Here is a 24,877-nt window from a genome sequence, read left to right as displayed (position 1 = left end):
ACAAAATAACCATGGGCTTTAAAACCATGTTTTCTGTAAAAAACATAGTAAACAATGGCTACTGTAGTAAAACCAAGTAGTCAATGCACCAAAAAAACATGGTTGCTACGCTTGTACCATAAAAAACAATGTTTCATTTTCGTAAGGGAATCCAGTATATAGATGAAACGATTCAAACAAAAAGCTTAAAACAAAGATTTTAACCCTAACCCAACAGTAGTTTATGATTTTGATGCGGTCTCTGCAAGTTCAGCGCATAACAACACATGTGGTCAAACATTTGGTGTTGAAACAAACATAATTATCCTTTCTATGCCGGTTCTCATGCTTGACTCAGGACGCAAGATTGAAGAGCGAATGAAGAAAGCTGAAAAAAAACAGTCAGATCTAGCGGACAGATTGAATCACTTTTGTGTGGTTGGCACGGTTATTGTATTTTAAGTATGTTTCAAGCACTTCAATTCTCAGATTAATATACATAATAACAGGAAAGTGATGAGCTGACGTTTGATACAAATATATTTTAGGTGGTCCACAAGTATAGAGTAAAAACGTCAACAAGTTGATGTACTGTAAGTGTTAGGTGTCAAATAAGTATCATCAGCTTGGTGTGAAAGGAATTTAAGTCCGTGCGATGTCCTCAAGAAATGTAGCTTCAGCGCTAGTTCTGCCAGGAAGACTCAATCTTGTATCACTCATTGCCAATCAACACCCAACCAATCACCTTCCGACATGAAACATAAAAGATCGCCACTTACCCCTTCCTATGTCCGCAGTCGGAGCTACGTGATTCGCCCCCCATCCTCCCCAACACCACCAGGAGGTCCCTGTCAATATAACCCCAAGGGGGTTGGCTACGCCCCCGCCTTACCATCTCAAGGCGGGAAGTGGAGGACTTCTTGGCCCTCTGGATGCGAGCCACGGACAGGGCCTACTCCAAAGAACTGTTACCATCTTATTATATCCATATATATTCTGTCTATCAGCTGTCAAATAAATGTTGTAAACTCAACTTTGGCCTCCGAGTCTTTCTGGTAGAACTGGCCATTGAAGAGATTTGAAATTCCTTGTCAATGTCAATGTTATTAAAGTAATACATTTTAAAATTCTAAAAGGTTTCCCATTGGAGTTAGTCTTTAATAAATCAAAAATATAGCTTGATAAAGACAATAGAAGTGTGTTTGTGTTAAATGGACAATTCACTTTGTGTTAAAGGGACAAGTCAATGGTGGCCAAGAACTGTTTGGTTGCAAGCATTCTTCCAAATATATTTCTCTGTGTTCATCAGATTTAAGAAATTTATACAGATTTGGAACAACTCGAGGGTGAGGATTTTTTTTTGGGTTAACTGTTCCTTTAAGGTTTACTTGCCCATGCAGGGCATTATTAGTTTAGTACCCATTAGCAGAAACTGCCAGGGCTACCCTGCATTCAATGTGTGAGTTAGGTCTGCATTAGGTATGGCAGGCCTTTAGAATCAATCAAATGTGTGGCAGGCCATTCGAATCAAATCATTATCGTATGATCTCACTCTAAAAACGTGACAACAAACATCCTCTTATGAGTAGGGTTTGTGTGCCAGTTCTTCAGATATGTCAGATACGACTCCTCGCAGACTGCGTATGATGAGTTTTAGCTTGTCTCTGTTTTTCTCTCTTTCTCGTGCATTAGATTCAGATCTGTGGTGAGTTAATGTGTTAAAAGGCTGTGCTTTGGGCCAAATGGGGCGTGTGAGTGCTTTAATAGCACCACATAACACTCATTAATTAATGAAATATTCTGTGGTAACCGTCCGGAGACCCATTTTGACAAGAGTGCTCGCAGTCTAGAGGCTAGCTGTCTTTTCCAATAGGTTTCAGCTGAATGGACAAAGAAGGCTTTACCACTAAATACCCATTTGCACTCAGGGATCACTTGAAAACTTCGGTGGAAATTTTTATTTTGCAATGTCTACAACAAGGAAAAAAGTTTAGTGTAGTTCTCGGCAGTTTGCCATCAACTATTTCTGAATAGCTTGCCACAGAAAGCTGCACTTAATCAACACCTAAACAACAGATCAAGAAATCCGCCTGGTTTTACGCCTCTTCAACAATGCAGAACTTCAAGAGATTTGAAAATACAAGTAGGGTAGTCTTTTGTTCACGGATAATATTAAATATTAAATCGCATCGGGCAAACAAGTCAGACACATAATAGCTCTGCTGACTATACAAGTTTGGTTTTGTTGGTGTGTGTCTGCATGCTAAACAAAGCTCAGGTGCTGTCGAGATAATGATGTGATTTAAAAGCCTGCCAGCAATTTGGTGAGGAAGCTAAACATAGCTCTGGAAGTCTGAGCACACGCTATGCTGCCTAGTAGAAATAAAGACAATAAACAAAAACATGACCTCATACAAGAGTCGGCCTACAGAATACGAGGTCTGAGATGCTGATGACATTGACACAGGAAAAAAGCTCAGGTTGTTTGCCTTGTCTTCACCCTAAAAGGCAGCACTGTGTACTTACATTAACACATTTAGGAGACCTAAACAAAGCGACTTGCAAATGGGTTTGTTGCGTCTGTGTACAGTACAGTACAGTGCAAATACATTGTGTCAAATGTGTGTCTGCCTGTCTGTCTGTTCATCCAGGAGTCTCAGGGTTCATGTTTGTCACGTTTCTGCTGTATCTACACACATGGCGCTCAGAAGACGACGTCAGTGACTGAGAATAAGCCGCAGTATCAGCGCCTGTGTTACAGAATTTCCTCGGGTCTCCCGGTTCTCACACGCAGTGCGCGTCAATGGCACAAGATGCGAGTGGCAGTTGTCTCTGCTGGACCCGTGCCGCGAGGAAACCGAAAGGGGGTGTTGCAAGGTCAGACGGCGAGACCCACCGGGTTTGGCATCGGTGTCCGTCGGTCAGTCTGCCCGGCCGAGGCGACTCCCAAAGCAAAATAAGCGACTCTCAGATTTCAGGCGGGAAAGAAATCCGAGCGTCTGCTCACTGTTGTTATTTTGCAAGAGATGTTGTGTGAGGGTCGGTTTATTTCTGAGTGCACATAAAATGTTATCTCACATCACGTTGGCTGTCCGAGCAGGCCAAGTAAGTATGTCATCACACATTTACAGCAAAGTGACCCGACCAATGAGCTTTTTTATAGTTACTTACGACTCGTGCAGGCCTTCTTTTTATAACAGCGTATATTTGGAAGTGAAGTCCAAAAATGTCTGAGAAACGTGAGACTCGAAGCGACGGGGTGCGTCACTTCCGGTTCTGTCCACCAGAGGGAGAGCTTGATCAAGGTTTTTTCTGATATCGTTTATGTCGCGTTCGTTTTTAATATCATAATATCGAACAAATCAAAAGACTGTCACGTCTGTTGTGGAGAGAAAAAACACACTTTTAAGGTTTTTGTAAATTGAAGGCAATTTTCAAAAAGGGCCAAAGTCGACACTTCATTTGTGCAATACAATTCTCTAAATGTTTTAGCAGTCAGAGTGAACGTCAGCCAGTTCCCTCTTTTATGCTGTGGTGTGCTGGGGCACTGGTGTGAAAGTGGGTGATGTCAACAGACTGAACAGACTCATCAAGAAGGCAAGGTCTGTTATTGGAGAGGATCTGGTTCTGCTGGAGGTTTTTGCTGAAACCAGAATGATTTCCAAACGTTCGAGCATCATGGACAACAACTCACACCTTCTTCATAACACTTTGCTGAATTGAGGAGTAATATCAGCTGCAGAAGGATTCCACCTGTGAACGCTATCAAAGGTCTTTAGTGGCTTCAGCAATAAAGCTGTTTAACACATCCCTCAAAAGCAGAAGGACCATTCTGGTGGACTAGTGTGCCACACCTCACTCACATTACACCTGTGAATAAAAACTTAAATGTCGAACACTTTTTGTAGGTTCAGCCTTCCTTTTAACCTCAACTATATTGTATACTCTATATCCTGTGCATTTTTGTATAGGCCAATCTCAGTGTAGATTGTTTTGGTATCATTATATACATCCTGTTTTTTATATTCTGTTTACCTCTTATGCGTTATATGTTATATTTGTTATATTTGTTGGTTTGCACTTTTTGTAATTTTACTGTAGTGTACAATTGTACTGTTATGTCTGGCGGCTCAGTCAAAATAATTTCCCCACAGGTGATTAATCTATCTAAAAAGCATCTTTTTAAACAAAATGAATAATTACATAAAAAATATATAAGGAACTGTCAATAAAAAGATATAAACAGATTTATAAATATAATATTATTTAATATAATGACTATTTCAAATATCATATTATGAAAATTATTTTAAATATTTATAAATATCTTAATAAGAAAACCCATTACTGAATTTAAAGTACTAACTAAATTAATCTGTCTTTATGAGGATTTCAAAAGCAAAATATTCTTATTGTATGTTTCTTAATCCTTATTAAGTGTAAAAACTATTCAGAATTGTTTTAAATGAAGTGTTGCTTATACACTCCAGAGCCTCTTACACACAAAACAGAGAGGTAGGCTAAAGAAACTTTTAGATGATTTAACCTTTGTCTTCTTATTACACCTTTCAACAATAAACGCCTTCATCCCTCTATTATTTTATTCTCTATTATAGCAGGTTCTGAAATATTTGCCACTTTGCAGGTTGTTTCTTGAAAAACTGTTCTTCTATTTCTCCCCGAGGATCACACTATTTGCATACTGATTGCAGAGAGTTAAGGGGGTTCAGGTATAATTGGGAGAGAAAAAGGTAAACTGCACTGATGATGCAGCTGATATCATTCCAGCAGTGATGGGACAAAAGAGTAATTGATGCAGTTTCCATGGTAACGGCAGCTTTGAGGTCTTGACCTTTATGATCTACACTTGATCAGCATTTTCTCTTGGCCTACTGCACAGTATAGTACTCACACACACACACACATATTTTGTTCCCAAAATCTCTTGCAATCTGGATTACAATAAAACCTTGTTTTAAAATCCTATTTTTCTTTATTAATCCAGAAGGTTTGCAATTTAATGTAGTGTTTTATAAAAACTAGACAAATATTTAGAATTACTGTTTTGTGCCTGGGCAGTAAATCGTGTTGTTTTATTCAGCGTGGAGTAACACATAAACACTATAAAATCTGTGACAAAATACCAATGATGAAAGCTTTGGGTATTGCACGTTATCTCCTCCAGGCCGTATCCTAGCAACAGGCAGACAGTGGTGCTGCACTATAAATAACTTAAGTGTGTGTGTGCATTAATGTGTGTGTTTGTGGAGAAATAGCCGACAGGGTCCTGGGATTGAATTTTAGGGCATACCAAGACACTACACTGACTCGTCATTTTGTGATTACAAGGTTGATTTACTTCAACATCACAGATCACAATGGCCCGCATTCTATTTAGATAATGTACGTTCAGCTTTTCAAATGTAATTAGGAGATAAGAGCCAAATGAAACAGAATATTGTTATTATACCTAGTAATGTTGACATCTACAGCATTACCTTACACAAGACTGGCTGTTTCGGTTGAATATGCTATATGCTAAAATAAATCTATTTGCAACATTTGTTTAAACATGAAAATGTGTAAATTATTTGTGTGAAACTTAATTCAATTGGATCTATTTTAAAGTTCTCCAGTAGGCCTATTGGTATCCACTTGATCGAATGAGCACAGCACAATATATGGGTGCGTTACCTTCTGCTATTACTCATCACCGCCAGAAGAGGGAGAAGAATGACTTCAATGGGAAATAGGCTCACTATTCAATGCAATGTTGTCTTTAATATTTTTCTCCAGTCACATATAGGCTAAGTAGACTGCTAAATTTTAGTACTACACTATCATTTTTTACTGTATTTATACAGCTACAAAATACAAGAGTAGGCCTTTAGCTCTCAACTATAAAACCTGGGTGAGATGAAAGAGAGTCGATAGCAATTATTCTCAGATTGCCATCGTATTCTGCATTTCATCCTCTTAAAGTAACTCATACACACACTCAAATTCATTTTCTGTCTCTCATTCCACACGTGAAGCTGCAATTATCATCCGGTCAGACTGGCACAAAGTGGCCCTTCCTCCTTTGATGATGTATAGAGTGACTGACCTTCTCCTATAATCCATCAAACGGGGTCTGGTTAAAGACACACTTAAGAGGCACAGAAACATAATTATGTCCCCTGAGATTCAAACGCACTTCCTTCATTTCCCCATTCATCTCAGTGTTCTATGATGTTGGGTATAGGAGCAGCTTCACTTACAAAGATTTTTAGTAAATTACACTTGCTGTCTTTAAAGGAGTGGTACGTGGAGCTACAGTCTGAAATGCCCCCCCAAAATTGGGATGGGGACAAAAGATCGATGGTTTAATTGAAGGCCAAAAAATGTTTTACTTGATAGTGCCTCTGTTTATCCTCCGATAATAATACATCAATTTGAAGACCCTTGTGCATTTAAAATAATTAATTGAATATTTGGTAGCACTCTTATGTTTACAGTGTAATATATACAGTAAATGACAAAACAGGTAGACAACACTTTTAGGTGATGAGGAACAATCAAAACCGAAAAGCTCAAGGTTGTAGTCATGAAAACTGTGGCTTTTAATGTAAACACTACATTCGATTGGTTTTCCAGCACGAACATCCCACATGAAAGAACAACCATTCACTAAAGAAGAGGGAGAAAAGCAGCACAAAAGCATTCACTTGGAGAGAAAAAGAAAGGAATTAAAAAAAAGAAGGGAAGGAGAAATCAAAAGTGGTGTAGGTAATTGTACAGTTTTTTCTTTTCTTTGAATTTCAACTGAGAAGGCAGAGGGGGGAGAGATACATCTTTCCAAATCTACGTGTGTGATATGTGAGAGCTGTGCTTTTCTATGCAGACCTGGAAGGTGTTTGAGTACAATTCTCAAAAAACCAAGAGAAAGCGCATGAATCTGTACAGCCGTGCGCAGCCCCGCCCTCTCCAGCACAAGGGGCGGGGCCGTGCCACCAAAAAGTGGTTTCTTCCAAAAACAAATAAAAATCAATACATATACTGTAATTCAGGCTAAGTAAAGACATCGCAATGCAGGGCGAACAGGCAAAAATTATTGGTACAGTTCATCAACATCAACATGGGTTAAGTCGGTAAGAACGGTTCAAGAGTGGATCACAGGAACCCTTGGAAAATTCATTTTTTAAAAAAGGGGGGAGAGAAAAAAAGTTCTGTAGCTACAAAGCACAAGAAATATACCTTTAATAATATTACAGAATAATCATTGATATTGGTTTCATCGTCATCATCATTTGTTATTATTGTCATAATCATCCTTTTTTGACATTTCTTCTTTTTTCAATTATTTCTACTTGTAAAGATTCTAGAACTGGAGGATCTACAGCTTTCTACAAAGACTGACAGCCCAGGGACCTTCCTCTGCAAGCCTCCACATCATTGGTCAGGATATCGTGACCCTGAGCCCTACATCTACCCCCCTCCCATCCAACCCCACCCACACTAACCCTCTCTTTCTGTTGCAGCTGTCTTTTTTCCGATTTCCTCTTTTTTTTCTTTTTACATTTTTTCTTCATTTTCGCACCATTAGCTATGTGAAGCAGTTAGCTGTTTCTTTATACAAAGGCTGAGGGGTCATGCTATCAGAGACATGGGACTCCATTACCCAGCCAACTAAAACAGGAAATCTAGGGAAGTGAAGGAATGAAGAGGTCAGGGTAACCAAGGACAAGATGTAGAAGAATGGAAAAGGGGTAGTAAGTACAAAGGAAGTGTGTGGGACAGATGATCAATAAATACATTAATAAATTAATCAACAACAATAAAAAAGTAAAAGTTCCATACAAGACAATGTTAATAAACTCTCGTAACAGTGACCTAGTGTTCCTAGTCCTATTCCCAGACAAGTCATTCTCAGAAGGTTGGCACTGATATGACACTCGCAATTGTTGGATTTGGTGGTTTGAGGGGCGCTCAGTGGGCCCTTCCCCAGAGATCGACACGGCCAGGAGAGCTGACCTGCGGAAGTGACGGGGATGGGTATAGAAACATAAGAAAAGACTGGTGGGTGCAATCTCGGTGTTTCCGTTCTCTACAATATCGAACAGTACTATGGGAAATAGCGGTGAAAACCAAATCCGATGAACAAACCAGAAGAGGGACACGCTACGAATGCAATTTGGCTCAACTGACTTGAACTGTAGTGCTCGAGACTAGCATAACTGTTTAAGCCATGGGTTTAACTATCACTGATTTGTATCATCACATTATCATCAAAGTATTCTCAGGCAAACATGTACAGGTCATCCCCCTGACTGATATTTGTGTAATAAATATACATACAATGACATTAACACGATAAAAAACAGTAAAGAAAAGAGATTTCTCAAAACAAATGAGGGTTGTTTAGTCAAAACAATAAAGACACAGTGGAGTACAGGGGAGAACAAAACATACAACAGCAAAGAAAAACAAAACGACGACCAAATGAAAACACGAAAAAGGTCCCAACTTTGTTCTAAAACCATAAAGGCTGGGTTTCTATAAGAAATCAGTTCTGTTGGCAGCTCCTTGAAAGACAAACTAAAAACATTTCATATATATAATATATTTATATATTTGTATGTGCCTATTTTAAAATTAACGTTATCATTATTTACCAACTTGCATTTTCAATAATAATCATTTCCAAAGAAGTAGCTCCAGAGGAAAGGGGCAGGCCTCAGTACAAGCCGCAACCTCGCAGGTTATTGGCGATGATGATGTCGGTGACGGCATCGAACACCACCTGGATGTTTCCTGTATCCGTGGCACAGGTCAGGTGACAGTAGATCTCCTTATTAGGCGAGCGATTCTTGCTTTCGAATTGTGCTTGGATGTAAGCAGCTGCATCGTCATAGGTGTTTGGACCTACACAAGAGAGATGTTTAGACATAGAAAGAGGTCCTGACATTATCCCAAAATCAACAAACTGGATAAAAGAGGCACTCTGTGAACTCCACCTAGCCGCGGGCTTGCCATTCTGTATGCTCATTAGTTCCAGGATTTAAAATGACCCTGGTGACTTTTGACATTAAGAAATGTCTCTTCTTTTCCTGGCTTTGACTTCGTATGATATATTTGTCGAAATTGAGCGATAATTTTAAAGCGACATGGTATTGAAGGGCATGAATGGGTCTAAAAGAGGCAGTGAACTGTGTTTTATCAGACCTGCAGACATCCAACCTTTTACAGCTCCACCCTAGTTTCAATGTTCTTTCGAGATGCAATGACTTGGTAAAGTATTTAGTTTATTCTTTGACAAAATATTAAATTCTGTCTCATTTTTAAGTTGCTCTGGATAAAAGAGTCTACTAAATAAAGAGGTGAGAGTGATCTTACCTGTGTATTCAGGGAAACAGATGCTCAGGGGAGATTTCTTTATCTTTTCAGCAAACAGATCTTTCTTGTTGAGGAAGAGAATGATGGAAGTGTCAATGAAGAATTTGTTGTTACAGATGGAATCGAACAGCATAAGAGACTCATGCATGCGATTCTGCAAGAGAAGAAATCAGAGTAAAGGGATAGACAGAGAGATAGAAGTGGAAAACAAGAGGCAGATAGAGAAAAAGTAACCAGAAAGTTAGTGGAGAAATACAAACAGCGAAAATTGTTCTGAATATGTACTCTCATATGACTTTGCAGGAACAACATTTTTGAAGTTTGATTTGGACATGCACATGTCCACAGGATACTATACCTAAAGTATGGACCAGGAGAATTGGAAATTGTTTTAGCTTTGCATTGACAGCATCTAATCATATATTAACATTGAATCGATGAAATAAATTGATATGAAAGCAAGTCTTGGTTGAAAAGTTGTCAGGAAAGATGTACCCATGAACACTCTTAAAAATAAAGGTGCTTCACAATGCCACAGAAGAGCATTTCTTCTCTAAATGGTTTCTTATAGTACCTTAAACATCGGAAGAACCTTTCTGTTTCACAAAAAAAAGGTCAGTTCGATTATAAAATTTAAGAAAGAGTTCGCTGAAGAACCTTTGACTGAATGGTTCTGTGTGAACTGTGAACAACCTTTTAACAACCTTTATTTTTAAGAGTGTAAGGATAAGAATAGCAATCATCAGCACTTACATTGTAATTATGCAAAAATATACTTTTAATCAACAACATACATTCACACCCTCTTTTTATGTGTGTGATGGAGGAAAGCACACAGAATAAGTTAATGTCACACACAGAATTTCATAAGCACTTTATTTTGTCACATAAATAGACATCCATTGTTCAATAAATAATCACTGAAGAGAGATACACAGAAACAATAATTACAGCAGTTTGACAAAACCAACAAACGAAACCCCAAAGAAAAATAATGAACTATTTTATCTGAGTGATGCTGGACTGCAATAAAACATATATTTTTTATTAGTGCTTGTTTTTATTCACATGTTATAATATCATAACATCCCTAAAAAAAGAAAAATATTCGTCTGAAGCAAAATTATACATGGCCAAGAATTCTACGATTTTAAGGAACAAACATCACTATTTCAAAAAATTACAATAGTATTCATCAGTAGGGGAAAATCAACTTAAATCAATGGATTCTCTGTTGACTCCGGGTGTTTAGATATCTGGAAAACAAACATTTTGTAGGGTGTGCATGCTGCATATTTATATGAGGATGTACACTGAATTAAACATGGATAAATTCAAGTATATTTGAAGTAAATCATACTACAATAGCAAATATTCCTGCTCCTACTACTTTAGAAATCACTCAGTCAATCTAATGTGAGTGCTAAGAGATTTTTGGAAAAAAGCAAAAACCCAGCAAACAAAACAGGTCTTTGTCCCTCAGAAACAGACTGACTCAATTACACATGAATTTCTTTACCATGGCCACTGAACTATATAAACATATATCTGAGTTGACAACATATTTGTACAGAAACTGCACTGCCTCATCTAATTATTCTTTAAAAGTACAATCTCAATATGGACAATCAATTTGGGATTAAAGCCAAACATTACATAAAACACTATTGCTGCCTGATGTCCTGTGCAACGTACAGCACACGCTTGCTTTCTCCTGTAAAACTATTTACAATACTCAGAGAACCTACTGTATGCCGACCAATAAATAAGTATACTGGCACTCAGTTTTGAACTGGCTTCAACTATACAAATAACAACTCCACTGGCACAAGTCGCTAAGTTTTAACAGGACACCATTACATCATACTCATAAAATGAATGTCACCATCTTGGCTTTTCTCTTACGTTCTTTGGCAGCAAGAAACAAAATATTAAATTAAATCACAAATATCACAGATTTGCATTAGCTACTGACTGAAGCTCAGATGACAAGGTGAAAGTTTACTAAAATATTCACAAAGAGCGACTGTGTCTAAAGAATGCTAAACACCCATCCAAACCCGTGGCAAACATTCACAGCACATGCAGCACTGTGAATTATTTACTTTATAGTACAGACATATAAAGGCCTAGCGGTCAAATCAGAGACGTACTATAAGATGCATAATGCAAGTGTCTAAGCGTTTATTCAACTTCCTGTTTATTATAGAATGTTCCTACCGATTCTTTGCTGGCCACTATATAAAGCAATGAAAAAATAAGCAGCTTTGGATGTAACTCTCTTGCCTTTAACAAATATGAAAACAAAGTGATTATGACCGGCTATATTGTCACTAGGAGCAAGCTTTATAAATATAGACAGAAGTTAAAACAAACAGCAGGCGGGCGACTGAACCAATTGTTGCTATATTATGTCTCTCTAAGACCTGAAAAATTCAAATTACTGCTTAAAAACACAGGTAGGGGATTCAGACCATATAATACAATCATACCATATGTACAGTACATATACTATAATTACAAAAGAATGTTACACTTCTTAACATAAGCAAAACTACTTTTTTTAACACAATGCAAAAATGAACCAAAATGACTTGAAAATGATTGCGTATTATCACCGTATCCTGTGTGTATGGGTTCAAATGTCCAAAACCCATTTTAAAGAGTCATGTTGTTTTTTAGGATGCTAAGGGGCTAACATTTTTGAGGTTTGGCTCAGGGCAATGGACATTTACACTCGCTTCCAAATGCCAAGTAAATGTCAAGCCTAGTGTTTCATCTACACTCTAGGATTGCTGTCAACTCAGAACACATGTAATATGAGCCAGCTTGTGAATATTCTTGGTATTCATATCTCACAATGCATTTGTTTGTAATCATATGTGCACAGAATATAATGGGGCCACCTACACTTATTAGAATGCAATATATGGCCATATAACTCATGAAATCTGGTTTTATTTATTCATCTAAATACTGTGTCATAAAGATATAAAGACAGATCTGACATTACAATATCAGTTACGAAAAAAGTAGGTAGCGAAGATCGTTTGGCACCAAAATCGTTTGACATCACTCAAACATATCGCTGAGGAAGGTCACTTAAAGCACATTCCTACGTTTGTAACAACGTACCAAAATCAATAGCAAGGCCAAGACCTTTGTTTTAAATTGAGCATCCACGACCTTATAAATAAAAGAAAGAAAACCTCTGAGTACTATACATGGACAGTAAAGTCACATATCTTGCGAATTAGTACAGTCCACAGAAGCGCAAGTTGTTGGCGATAATGACATCGGTAATAGCGTCAAAGACAAACTGAATGTTGTTGGTGTCTGTAGCGCAGGTGGTGTGCGAGTAGATCTCCTTGTCTTTTGACTTGTTCTTACACTCAAACTGGGACTGAATGTAGTCCACCGCTTCGTTAAACGTGTCTGAACCTGCAGCGCAGAATGAATCAGGCAAGGATGGAAAAGGAGCAGGAGGGTAGAAATGGAGTAAATAAAACAAGAGATAGACATAAAAAACAGGGCAGGATGTTGAAAAAATGTTGGGAAAGGAAGCAAAAAAAGCAAACACAACAGTGAGTGAATAAATGATAAATGTAACAAGTGAATGCTAAAATGCTTTAATAATGGCTGCCTCTGTGACAATTGTATAGAAGAGCATTGTATAGAAGATTTACTGTAAGCATTTTCTCTAAACGTGCCAATTTTTTTTAAGTTTAGCTCACTAACAAATGTAAGACACAATTCTGGTTGTTAAAAGAAAAAATCTACAGGCATGCCTCCAAAACAGAAATGTGCATCCTCCACATGGTGCAGTCTGCCAGACTTGATTTTCAAAATGACTGCCAGCATGAAGTGTGACTGTGACCATCCCTTCATTTAAACCATTTATCTCATCTCAGATTTTGCTTGCAAAGTGAAGTAAATGGGATTGTTGCCCGGAGGCGACATCACACAATAGGGTTAAGAACATCTCTGCAAGAAGAAACTAAAAGACCTCAGCTCCTACAAACTGAAAACTGAGAGAAGAATTAAGGAGTGACTGTTCTGGCTGTTTTTCCTTCAAGGCTGGATCATGCAGACATGAAGGCATGCCAGGGTTTAGATGAAAATCCATCAAAAAGGAATAAAATGACAGGATGGGTTGAAGATTTATTGTGTAAATTAGTTTCTGGAAAGGTCTTCTACACTCCTCTCTTCATCAATTATTTTTACTTTTCATCAAATCAGTCTTTTCTTCCCTGTGAGCCTAGTTTTCTCGCACAGCTTAACGCCAGTGTAATGAGTTTACCTGTGTACTCTGGAAAGCAGATACTTAGGGGAGATTTTTTAATTTTCTCCTCAAATATGTCCTTCTTGTTGAGAAAGAGAATGATGGAGGTATTTGTGAACCATTTGTTGTTGCAGATACTGTCAAACAGCTTCAAAGATTCATACATGCGATTCTGCAGGAATAAAAAACAAGATGTTAGCCCGTTATAATGTACAGACACATTCTCAGACGCACACACATACACATGTTCAGGTGCGATCACGCTTTCAGTGAATAAAAAGGTGAAACAAGAACTGAAATGGAAGGGGAAGACAGTCAGAGACAGAAATTAAATATAGTGTATGCATTCGGTTAATCTGCTGTTCATTTTAATTGGGAGATTTGTAAAGAAATATTTTCACATTATTTCTAATTATTATGATTTTAAATATAAATACAATTAGTTATAATCAATTACTATACTAATAATGATAAAATATTATTACTATATTTAATAATACATAACAATTATTATTTTGCGCATTATTTGTTTATCATCTCAATAGTAATGAATTCAGAATTAAAACGACTTCCTTTAAAGTGTGTTAGCGATGGTGGTTGTTTCACATGGGTCAGTCAATCTGTATAGGTTTTGCATAATACACTGCTGCATTAGACTATCAAAAGTTTAGTTTTGTGAAGAATCAGCAACACATGTAGATACAAAAAAAAGTTTTATGACTGAAACATGTTAAGTTACAACGGTAACAATTTACAATAAGGATTTATTTGTTAACATTTAGGTAATGAATTGACTAACATGAACTAACAATGAACAATATTGTGTACAACATGTTAAACTAAACCTTAGTTTAGTCTCTTAACATTAGTAATTGCACCATAAACTAACATGAATAACTGTGTTGACATTAACAAACAGTAACAGGGATCCATAAAAGCTAATAAAACCATATTGTAAAGTGTTACCGTTATCGTAAAGTGTTACCGTTACAACATGGTTAGGGCACAAGACAGAACAGTACTGCTTCCAACTCTGTACTTCAGCTGGAGCTGGTGATGATAATTTCCTACCTGTGGGAGGGTTTGGTGGAAAGGCCGTCTGTAGAGCTGGATTGTTTAGCGTTTGGTTAGAGAAGAAGAAGCCGATGGCGAGAGATGACAGGACAGCAGCTGAGATGTTTTGAAGGAGAGACACAGGCGCAGAGGTGGCCGCTGGAGGCCATCGGAGCAACCGAGTGGAACGCGACATGCACCAGAACCTGACACATCACTCACGCTCCCCACCCCCAGATATAAGTTCGGTCACAGAGACACAATTCTCACCCACACACATGGTCAAAGCAATGCAGAAATAGTCCGTGCAAAAAAAGGAATAGCTCCGAATTCCGAATAGATGAAAATAGTAATGTTTATATTAGGGATGCACCGAAATGAAAATTCTTGGCCGAAACAAAAACCGAAAAGAGGAAACCAAGTCCGAAAACCGAAACACCGAAATAAATTATGCCAATTATTAGTCCCGTTGCATTTATGGCTATGATCTTGTACTAACTTTACTAAAATCATTGCAATTGCATAAATTAATATTAAAGTTTCAAAGAATAAATCAATTACAAATTATGCAAATATTTATTTATCACATTGTTACAATGCACAGTATAAAATAAAATTCAAACTTAAATGTTTAACTTGACCCTACTCATTAAATAATAATGTACAGCACTTCTGGGGATGGGGACTTCATACAGATAAACATCTACCTGTTGAGCGGTTGATCTTGTCATCTGCCTGACATTTTAGAAAGATTTGAGCTAGTGTATTTAAATAGGGCCAGTGCAGCTACAATCTTATAGTCATATAGAAGCCTAAGAACAGAATAGACTACCTATTATTTGCGAATTGAGCGTTTGCGTGATTCACACGAGTTGAAAAATCTGAACTTTGGTGAAAATTCGCGCCGCATTAACCAATGAGGAGCTTGCTCTAGTAGGGCCGCGCGCGAATGATGCGACTAAACTCAAACTGTTCAAGCGTCCAACTACACGCGAATAGCGCGATTTACAGCGTTTGGTGTGAACAGTCTATAAGAGTATTTACGAGATTTACTGAAATACGTCCACACCGCAGACTTGTCGCTTCAGACAAGTACGTGCAGGTAGCGGTTTCTGTTTGCGGCATCACAACATTTCGGCCGTATTGTTTCGGTGATAAAAGTCTTTCGGGCCAAAACCGAAAATGCCCTTTTGGGCCATTTTCGTCCGAAAACTTTCGGTGGCCGAATATTCGGAGCATCCCTAGTTTATATACATAGGCCACACTTCAACTGACAGTGTTGGAAGTACAGTAGGGTGACCAGATTGTTTAATACGTCTTAATTTGTGTTTACTGCTTTTTCATGAAATTTCAAAATGACTTAAAGAATTACTACGTTGAATCATTAAACATTAGACCATTAAATTTTAAATCCATCTATAACAGTGCTAGATGTTCTTGAGTTTTGTTGTCCAAACAAGATCTCCAATGTCTTTTATAAACCTTCATTTTCAACGTTACTTTAATTCACATTTGCCCATTTCCATCTCTGCTGAGAGGACGATGGGGAACAGCAGCTGAGGCGTGAAGTTATTGCCATGGCAACCAAATACCCTCCAAGCTGATTTGCTGAAATTTTCTAGAATAAAACAGCAGCAAATCAACTTTAAATAGGCAAGAAATGACTTTCCACCTCTGTCTTGTAATCCTATTATTAAGGCTTTTAGGAGACTGCTGTACCTAAAAACTTAAACCTTTACATTTACATTTATTTGTTATAAAATACATTTGTTTACATTTATAATAAATTGGAGGGACACTCAGACAAACCTTGAGAAAACCAAAGCCTGTCTGGTCACCCTAGTCTCAATGTGTGTGAAATGGAGGAAAAAAGGCCACAAAGTGCACACAAGATTCATAAGGGCAGAATAACAGACTGTCAAAGTGTAAACAATGACACAGCATTAACAGGAGAAACATATGGTGAGTGTAAATCTGTGTGTGTGTTTATCACTCTTCTTGTGTTCATCTTGTTTAATCGCTTCTATACATCAAATGAATATGGGCGTGTATGATTTGCAATATTTACGGTCATTCTTGTTCCTGCTCGTAAAAGCCACCAATGTGCAAAACATGTCATCATAAATCCTGGCTTTAGTGGGCAGAGTTGTAAAAAAACTCTTATCTGTGTTTGTCATGAGAATGTGTGTCTGGGCAGATCTGAGGTCTGCACACTAGCTGGATTTCAAGGCATCCAAATATGACTCATCACAGCAGCCACGATTCCCCTGACCCCATCACAGACTCAATCAATAGCGTGGGACATAAAAAATCTTTCTTTGTTCTTTAAAAGTGCACTGTAATACACTGGCGTTCATAGAAGCTAAAAGTTCAACTTGAATAAAACAAGACCAAACTATTTTTTGTAAATAAAACGCTTGCAAGACTTATAATTTGCTAACAATTGTAAGATGAAGTAGTTTATAGAAGATGCATATTATTATTTGGTTTTCAAGTAAACAATTATACACACAACATGCAGACCAAAATGCCTTGTGTTAAAATACTGACATGAACGTGTGAGATTCAACACACAGATGCCGACATGACAGAGTAACAAAGGCAGTCAGTTATCCACGCATCACAGCCTTTTTTATTAGCATTATTTATTAAAGTGAATAAAGGATTTAACTATTATTTCAAGAGCTCACAGCGGAAGTTGATTTACCGATGCCATTGACCTCCAACAAAAAATGTTGCTTGGCCTTTTTTTAATCAGAAATCTGTGTATGATCACCCATCACCAATGATCGTGATTTTTGAATGATAACATGATTACAATTATAGCGGTCTGATCAAAAGTGTTCCTGATACAAAACACAGCACATCTGAATTAAATGATAAACATCAGATGTGAGATCACGGTACACAACTCTTTTAAAGCTCCATTGTATAGTTTGTGTTAGCATCGCATGTGTTAAAGTGTAAGCATACTTGAATGTGTGTGAAAAAGAGTTTGCATGCATCAGAGCAGAAGCACAGATGTGCGTATTTGGGCTCGCGTGTACTGTACTGTACTGTATGTGCATTTCTTGCTCACCGTGGTCTCGTCTTCGTGGAGCACCTGGTCGTATCCGCTCAAAGCCACGCAGAAGATAATGGCGGTCACGTCCTCAAAGCAGTGGATCCATTTCTTCCTCTCCGACCTCTGACCTCCCACATCAAACAGCCTGTGAGGACAAAACGTAAACTCATGAGCTCACCATACTTCCAGTAGTGTACTACATCACAGATGCAACATATGTCCTAACACATAATAAATATAGTATGCAAATCATTGCAACCTACAACCTTTAAATGGAGTTTATATTTATTTTAAGGGCTAAAACTGGTAAGAACAAAACGACTAATTTAGCAGTTTACCGATCGCTTTTTTTGTTGCCAAAAAATATTTTCTGCCATACCAGTGTCCTATGATACTAAAAGTGTCTTCGGATTTGGCATCTCTATGTCTGTCTAACCTTCATCAACAGCTTTATTTTAGTCTTCTGTTTTCACATGCTATCAGCGCAGAGAGGAAACAACTCTGATATGACGTGAGAGTTGGAGTGAGAGAATATTCATGGTACACGGAGATATTCGTTTGTGGTAAATTCGCTATTATTACCAACTTTAGCGTTAAAAGTTTATTTTGCTGTGTATTTCATAAGAATTCCTCTGCATATGAACCATGAATGACTGGAAGTGATCAATACTGTAGTACTCTAACAGTCATCATGCAGTTTCAGTTTCAAGGCTTAAAATGATACGTTTTGCTTTTCGATGCATAAATAACATGCCGTTCAGTCTCACCTGAAGTGAAGGTTCTTGAAGGTGAAGTGGGTTTCTACAATCCCGGTGGTCTTCACTCGAGTTCGCAGAATGTCTTGCTCTGTGGGCTGGTAATCTGGAGCACCAATACGATCTAAACTGTCTAAGTAACTGCAGGAATAATAAGATAAAGAAAAAGACAGAGATTTTGTTATGAATGCATGGTTGTATGAAGCCTTATTGAAAATTCAAAATTTGTTCTTAGAAATGAAACGTATTTACTAAAATTATTACCATTACGTAATTATTGAAGTAAAAACATCATTCTGTCACTTACATCTGATACACACACACACACATACACATGCTTTGTTCTTCAAAAGGCAACAATGATGCAACTTGACACCAAGGACCAAATCTGCTTTTCAACAATGCATGATGTATATTCTCTAAGGCTGTGGGTGTCATTTATCTTCCACATGAAAGAAACCGTGAAATATTTGTGCATGCAAATAGGATGCCAGCAGAATTGAAGGCTGAGTTGCGGAAGATGTTGAAACATCCATCAAAGTCTCTGTACTGGTGATATTGGTAGGCAGCAGACACTAATGGCTGATTACATCAAAATACAATTTCAAAAATGTTTTGACACAATTAGAAAAAAATTATTGCAAGTATTCATGCTGATAGCATCATTGGTTCTTATACAACTCTCATTTCCATACAGCTCTTTTATCAATTTTCTGTCTTGTGTAAATGGCTCATGTACAGTATGCTGTCTCCTCTTATTTTGATTTGCCTCCTCCTTTTCTCTTTCTCTCTCCTTGCTTTCCTGTCAATCTGTGGCATCTTGTGATTTTCTCTCAGTCAGTTGGAATTGCGGGTTGCATTGCCTTATTGTTGCTTCCTTCGCCATCTAAACCATGATCCCTTTAAAAATCTATATGCTCACATACTGACAAAATTGCTATAGATCGTATGCTGTTATATAAGAAATCGAGGCTCCTCTAGACACATGCTTATGGTGACACAAAAGGAAAGGAGAGAACATAAAGGAAAACAAAAAGTGTGTCCAGGATATATTTATGCTTCCTGGAAACCATGTGTCTTAGTCCTGTTTGGAAACAATATAAGGATCTTTTGAAAGAGAATCTCAATATAACTTTCTCCATATTTCTCTCACTGTGGTGCTGCTTACTGACACTAGGAGGTGCTCTTGCTGTGACTGAGTGAGTCACTGACATACATTAATGTTTAATTCTGCCGCTTTTGGTTTGCAATATCACTTTAAAGATTACTATTAACTTCTCCAGGTTCTTTAAAATCTAACACATTCTTAAGCATTAACTGTTCTCCAGGACTCATACGGTGTCATATGGGGCAAAAGTTAACTTACATTATAACATGAGTCTAGTTTTCTGTCTATATTAAAAGTGTTGGCCTCTCTCTCTCTCTCTCTCTCTCTCTCTAGGGTCTCTTCCACTATGACCTGTATGTCTTTGCTGTGCACAACTCTTTCAGTATATTTTGTCTATTAACAAATAACAGATTTGGGCCCGCTAATGTTTACAGAGGATTTCCATAAGGTATTTTAGACAACGACTGGAAGCCTCATAAATGTCAGAACATTTGACTAAAGGGAAATTTCACCGCCGTCATCAACGTCAGATGATTCAAATGCACGAGAACAAACAAAATGGGGAGGAGCAATGTGTGTTACATGTGTTTGTCTGAGAGAGTATCAGTGTTTGGAAAGCTTTGAAACTGTAGCTCAGCAAGTTACAATGTAGTCATACTGAAGTAACCCAATTTAATCATTTTTAAATAGTTACAAATATAATTATAAATAGTTACAATTTCCTATTTACTAATTTCCAATTATCTCTCACGGTATTAAATCTAAATTACAACATCAAAAAGCCATAAAACATTATCAAACTTAAAGGAATTGTTCTTCTATATAGTGTATCTTGTGACTAGATATCCATTTTGTCAGAAGACACACAATAACCAATGAGATTTCACATCATTGATGTGCTGCGATATTTCCGTGCTAATCTGTTTGTTACCATGGATATGCATATATATTAATCTGAAAGTAAACTCACATTATTATTTTCTCTTACAAACGTTTGTTTTGCTCTTGAATAGATTAAATTTGCTTTTTTAACCTTTGCCATCTTGACACCATATAAGAAGTTAACATCGCACCATTTTAATATAAATATATAAAAAACATGTTTAATATAAAAAATGTGTTACAATTTTCATATTTGAGTGAAATATTCTTAATTTTACTATAATTACAATAACCATGAAATACAAATGAATACAAATAAATTATATATTATATCGCTGCCGTCCCTGTCACTGGGTTTTGCAAATATCAAACCGTATTCAATCATTTAAAGTTTTTATTTTCATTTCCTGAAAAATTGCGAATTGGGACATCAGAGGTTTCGTAACGTCAGCGCCACAGGTGTGTATTTAAAATGAAAATTTTGGGCCAAACAGCAATTATGTTGAACAGGAGGAGTTAAATGCTTATTATTTTTGTCAAGAGAAAAACAAAATAAACAATTCACTAAAATGAATCAGACCTCCAAAATGACAGATGTAGCATTTGGATGTTAGACCGCTAATCATTGACAATAGCAGCTTGTTAACAGTAAAGTTACACTATTTTAGAACAGCTGTCACACTATTAAGAATGGTTAGTAGTAGTGTTAGTTAGCACTGGCACCAACACAAGTGAGCAGAGATTTGCTGCATTGCTAACGTCTATGGCTCTTGTGCACTCAATGCCCTCATTCTGTTCTGTGAAGGAGCTTTATGTTTTATTGTAAATCTTTTATAAAAGTGACGACACTCTGTGTGGACTTCACTCTGTCGTTTTTGGCCTAATGGATGGTGCGGGAGGGGAGGGAGGGCTGCTTGTTGTCCTCTAGGGTTTTTTCACTCTGCTTTTAGTATGAGAAACTCGTATCTCTCTACCACTCAGGCTGCTTGCCAGCTCTGCCCTTCCCCCTGCGCTCTCTCTCTCTCTCTCTCTCTCTCTCTCTCATACAGCATCTCTCCTTTCTCTCTGGTCTCTCTCCACCCTTTCTCTGTTTCCTGATGCTGCTTGAGTGCTCTGCCTGGCAACACCTCTCAGCAGCCTGCCTGCTGTCTGCTCCCCATCACACACACACAGAGAGAAGGAGAGAGAGAGATGTGCAGGATGAACCATCGAGACGCATATTTATTTTTTGACAGAAAGGTCTGAAACATCTGGACTCTGAATGATTCACTTCTAATTCTCGAGAAAATCTTAAATCAGAATGCAGTTAAGGTGATACAAATACGGAAAATATTATCTGGACTTAAAATCCCGTGAACTGGAAGTTGCGATCATTTCTACTTCCATACTTTGACACATTTCCGCGTGAAACGATATTTCGAAAGAGAATAATAGTGGCTGTGTTTTGGGCTTTTCACTGCAAACTGATCGAGTGTATTTCATTCTGAAATGGACCGGCAGCAGACTGATAGTTAACTCCGCCCAAGCCGTCTAACTTACGTCATGTGAGATGGATAGTCACTAGAGGGCGGAAGTGCACTTTCAGATTTTTACTGAATATTGTAAGATTTACAATAAAACGCTGGTAAATTTCATGAAAAAATAGGAATTGTAATTTTTAATTTCACTCTGACTTTTAATTATTTTTGTGACATTTAAAGAATTGTTTTCTTTTAAAGAGGAAGCGTGCGTAAGAGCAAGTTATAGTCGTGCATAGGACCTACAGCGTACCCTCTACGCATTATAGCAGTGATAGCAGCAAGTAAACGCTCACTTTTGTTGCAGCTTGAGATGTTAAATACAGATGAACAAATTATTTACTTAGATAATTCTTTCAGAAATGCGTATGAGTAAACATAATGCTATCGCAGAGTTTTTTGACCTTAGTGAGGGGTCCCTGTTGAGTTGATGCGTTGTTAAATTTTTGGAGAGCTGCGTGTCAGGCTACGGCGTAGGATACGTGGCTCTACGTAAGCTGTAGGTTACGGCGTAGGTCCTACACACGACTATAACTTGCGCTTTAAGTACTGCAAGATTTTACCATAATAAGGAATTGATACAGTTGATATCTGATACAGATAGTTTGAGTTACATTTCTATATGAATATTTGTTGGGATAGTAAGATTTAGACTTTTCATTTAGAGTGTGTAGACTCATTTTTGACCAAAATCCCAAATAAAAAAAACATTTTTGCAAATTTATATGCAGATGAAACAAAAGATTGTATTACGCTTTGAAAACTATACAGAAAATCTGCTTGTAATAGTATGCCCCCTTTCTCCTTAGCAAACTGTATGTTCTGGAATTGGGCGTCACGAGATATGCAATGGTTCATTTCCCAATGAAAGCATAGACACATAAAATTTGCATCTCAAATGCACTGTAAACCGCTTTCGATAAAAGTGTCAACCAAATGTGTAAGACACAAAAAATCATCGTTACTATCTACAGCAGTAAATGAGATGTCACTAACACTTTGATGATGCAAAAACCTCATTCAAAACCACAGTGTTAAAAATATCTGCAGGGACACGGTGAGGATGGTTAGGTTCGGACCAAGCAATGAACCCAAGTGTTTGAAACAACCCTTAAATGGTAAGAAAACGTCCAGCTCTCATTTTTGGGGAAGTATTTTGACAATGAGATATGACCTAGTTTCCAGGATACAAGTAATTTAGTAATGACAGTAATTCAGTAAAGATGTATGTAGTATATCGCAACCACAAAGAAGTGGGAACGTTTTCTCAGAATGTGAATTCTGCAAAAAGTGATCTTTGAGGCTATTTTCAAAGAATATTACACAGAATTGTAATAATGTCCCAGTGTGTCATCGTAATATCCAAGACTTCAAAAAGAACATCACAATATAATATATGCTCTTTAAATGTCACAAATGAAGGTCTCAAAGCAATCTGTGGTGCATTGAAATGTTCTTCACCCAAGACTGAAAATTCTTTCATCATTTACCCACCTTCCAGTTGTTCCAAATCAGTAATAATTTCTTTGTTCTGATGAACACAGAGAAATTATTTGGAAGAATGCTTATAACCCGACAACCGTGCCCCCTATTGACACGCATTGTAGGACAGATTGACATTTGTTCATCAGAACAAAGACATTTATACAGATTTGGAACAACTCATAGGTGTGTAAATGATGACGGAATTTTCATTTTTGGGTCAAGTATCGCTTTGAGTTGCTATGCGAACACAGATTAAAACAATTATGGACAACCCTAAATGTTTATAAATTACATCCCAATGCCTCAGAATTCAGAAGTGTCTTTTAAAGCCAGAAGTGAAACAGAGCTCTTCAACTCTATTATGGGAGACAAACAAGGAAGAAAAAGTGAATTTAGAGGGCATTCAAGTGAAAAGAAGAAGCAAAAAAGGAAAGAAAACTGAGCAGGGACAAAACTAAGAGTTGCTTGGTTTGGGAAGAGGGGACATTACTGTTGGTAAGAGAAAAAGGGGAGGGACTGTAAAACTGACAGCTTTTTAAGTTGAAAAGGGTGGATAAACTCAATGAGGGCAATATCTGAACAACATTGTAGAAGGCAGTGAGCGTGTGAGAGAGGGAAACGGAGGTCGGACGATAAGGGTTTCCATAGATCTGATGATGATATGATGCTGGGCAGATCTAGTCTTGTTTCTAAATTCAATCTATGGAAGGATTCTCTACGCCGTGGAGGGCCTCGTGTGTCCTAAAATGTCTAATGATGTATTCAGAGGTTCACAGGACCTTAGGGAGGAGAAAGACAAGCCCATTACCTAAAGACACGTGGAAGCAAGTGTACTGTACATTATGCACTGTGGAAGAACAGCCCGGAGGAAATGATGTCAGGTCTCTCTTGAATTTGAGGAGAACTCATTTTTCTTGTGGTCACTGATGTGGAGAATGACTTAGACATACAAGCTGCACCTGTCAAGCCGGCCATGTGTTCAGTTCACATAAAAGCACATTCACGACAGACGAAAGACATAAACACATGAGTGCAGAAGTGGTTTCAGCACCACCGTTGAAACTAAATTGGCAAAATAAATAATATATAACTCAAATTGTGAGTCAGTATAGTTGAATATGATAAGGTAAAAAAACGACTTAATGTCTTTCTATTGAAATCTGACTGGCAGGTTTCATCTTAACAACATAACAAACGTTACAGCACAGGTGCACATTTGTGCCGCCTCCTTAACTTCCGTTAAACATTCCCAAACAATAGAAATCCTGTAGATTATTTCTGATAACAATCAAAAGAAACCGAGAAGAACAGTTACCTGGCTAAACTTATCTCTCCGATATTTTGAATATAGACTGAAATACCAAGCTCAACCACTAG

General features: G+C 37.6%; 1 protein-coding gene across 2 annotated transcripts in view; it reads right to left on the bottom strand.

The window, feature by feature from the left end:
• Positions 1-6,557: 6,557 nt before the first annotated feature.
• gnao1a (guanine nucleotide binding protein (G protein), alpha activating activity polypeptide O, a) overlaps positions 6,558-24,877 on the bottom strand; it is a 71,544-nt gene continuing 53,224 nt past the window's right edge. The window contains exons 5-8 of one of the 2 annotated variants that reach the window (XM_056765635.1): positions 18,521-18,649; positions 17,769-17,898; positions 9,355-9,508; positions 6,558-8,883 (exon numbers count right to left, since the gene is read on the bottom strand). In XM_056765635.1, the coding sequence (XP_056621613.1) occupies positions 8,696-8,883; positions 9,355-9,508; positions 17,769-17,898; positions 18,521-18,649 (601 nt within the window). In that variant the 3' untranslated portion in view covers positions 6,558-8,695. Of the gene's footprint in view, positions 8,884-9,354; positions 9,509-10,211; positions 12,796-13,654; positions 13,809-17,768; positions 17,899-18,520; positions 18,650-24,877 lie in introns of those variants that run through there. The other variant, XM_056765636.1, reaches the window with a different exon arrangement.

The sequence above is a fragment of the Triplophysa dalaica genome, chromosome 14 (assembly GCF_015846415.1).
Source record: "Triplophysa dalaica isolate WHDGS20190420 chromosome 14, ASM1584641v1, whole genome shotgun sequence".
NCBI lineage: Eukaryota > Metazoa > Chordata > Actinopteri > Cypriniformes > Nemacheilidae > Triplophysa > Triplophysa dalaica.
The sequence above is the reverse complement of the archived record's forward strand: the minus strand, read 5'-3'. Positions and strand labels throughout refer to the sequence as shown.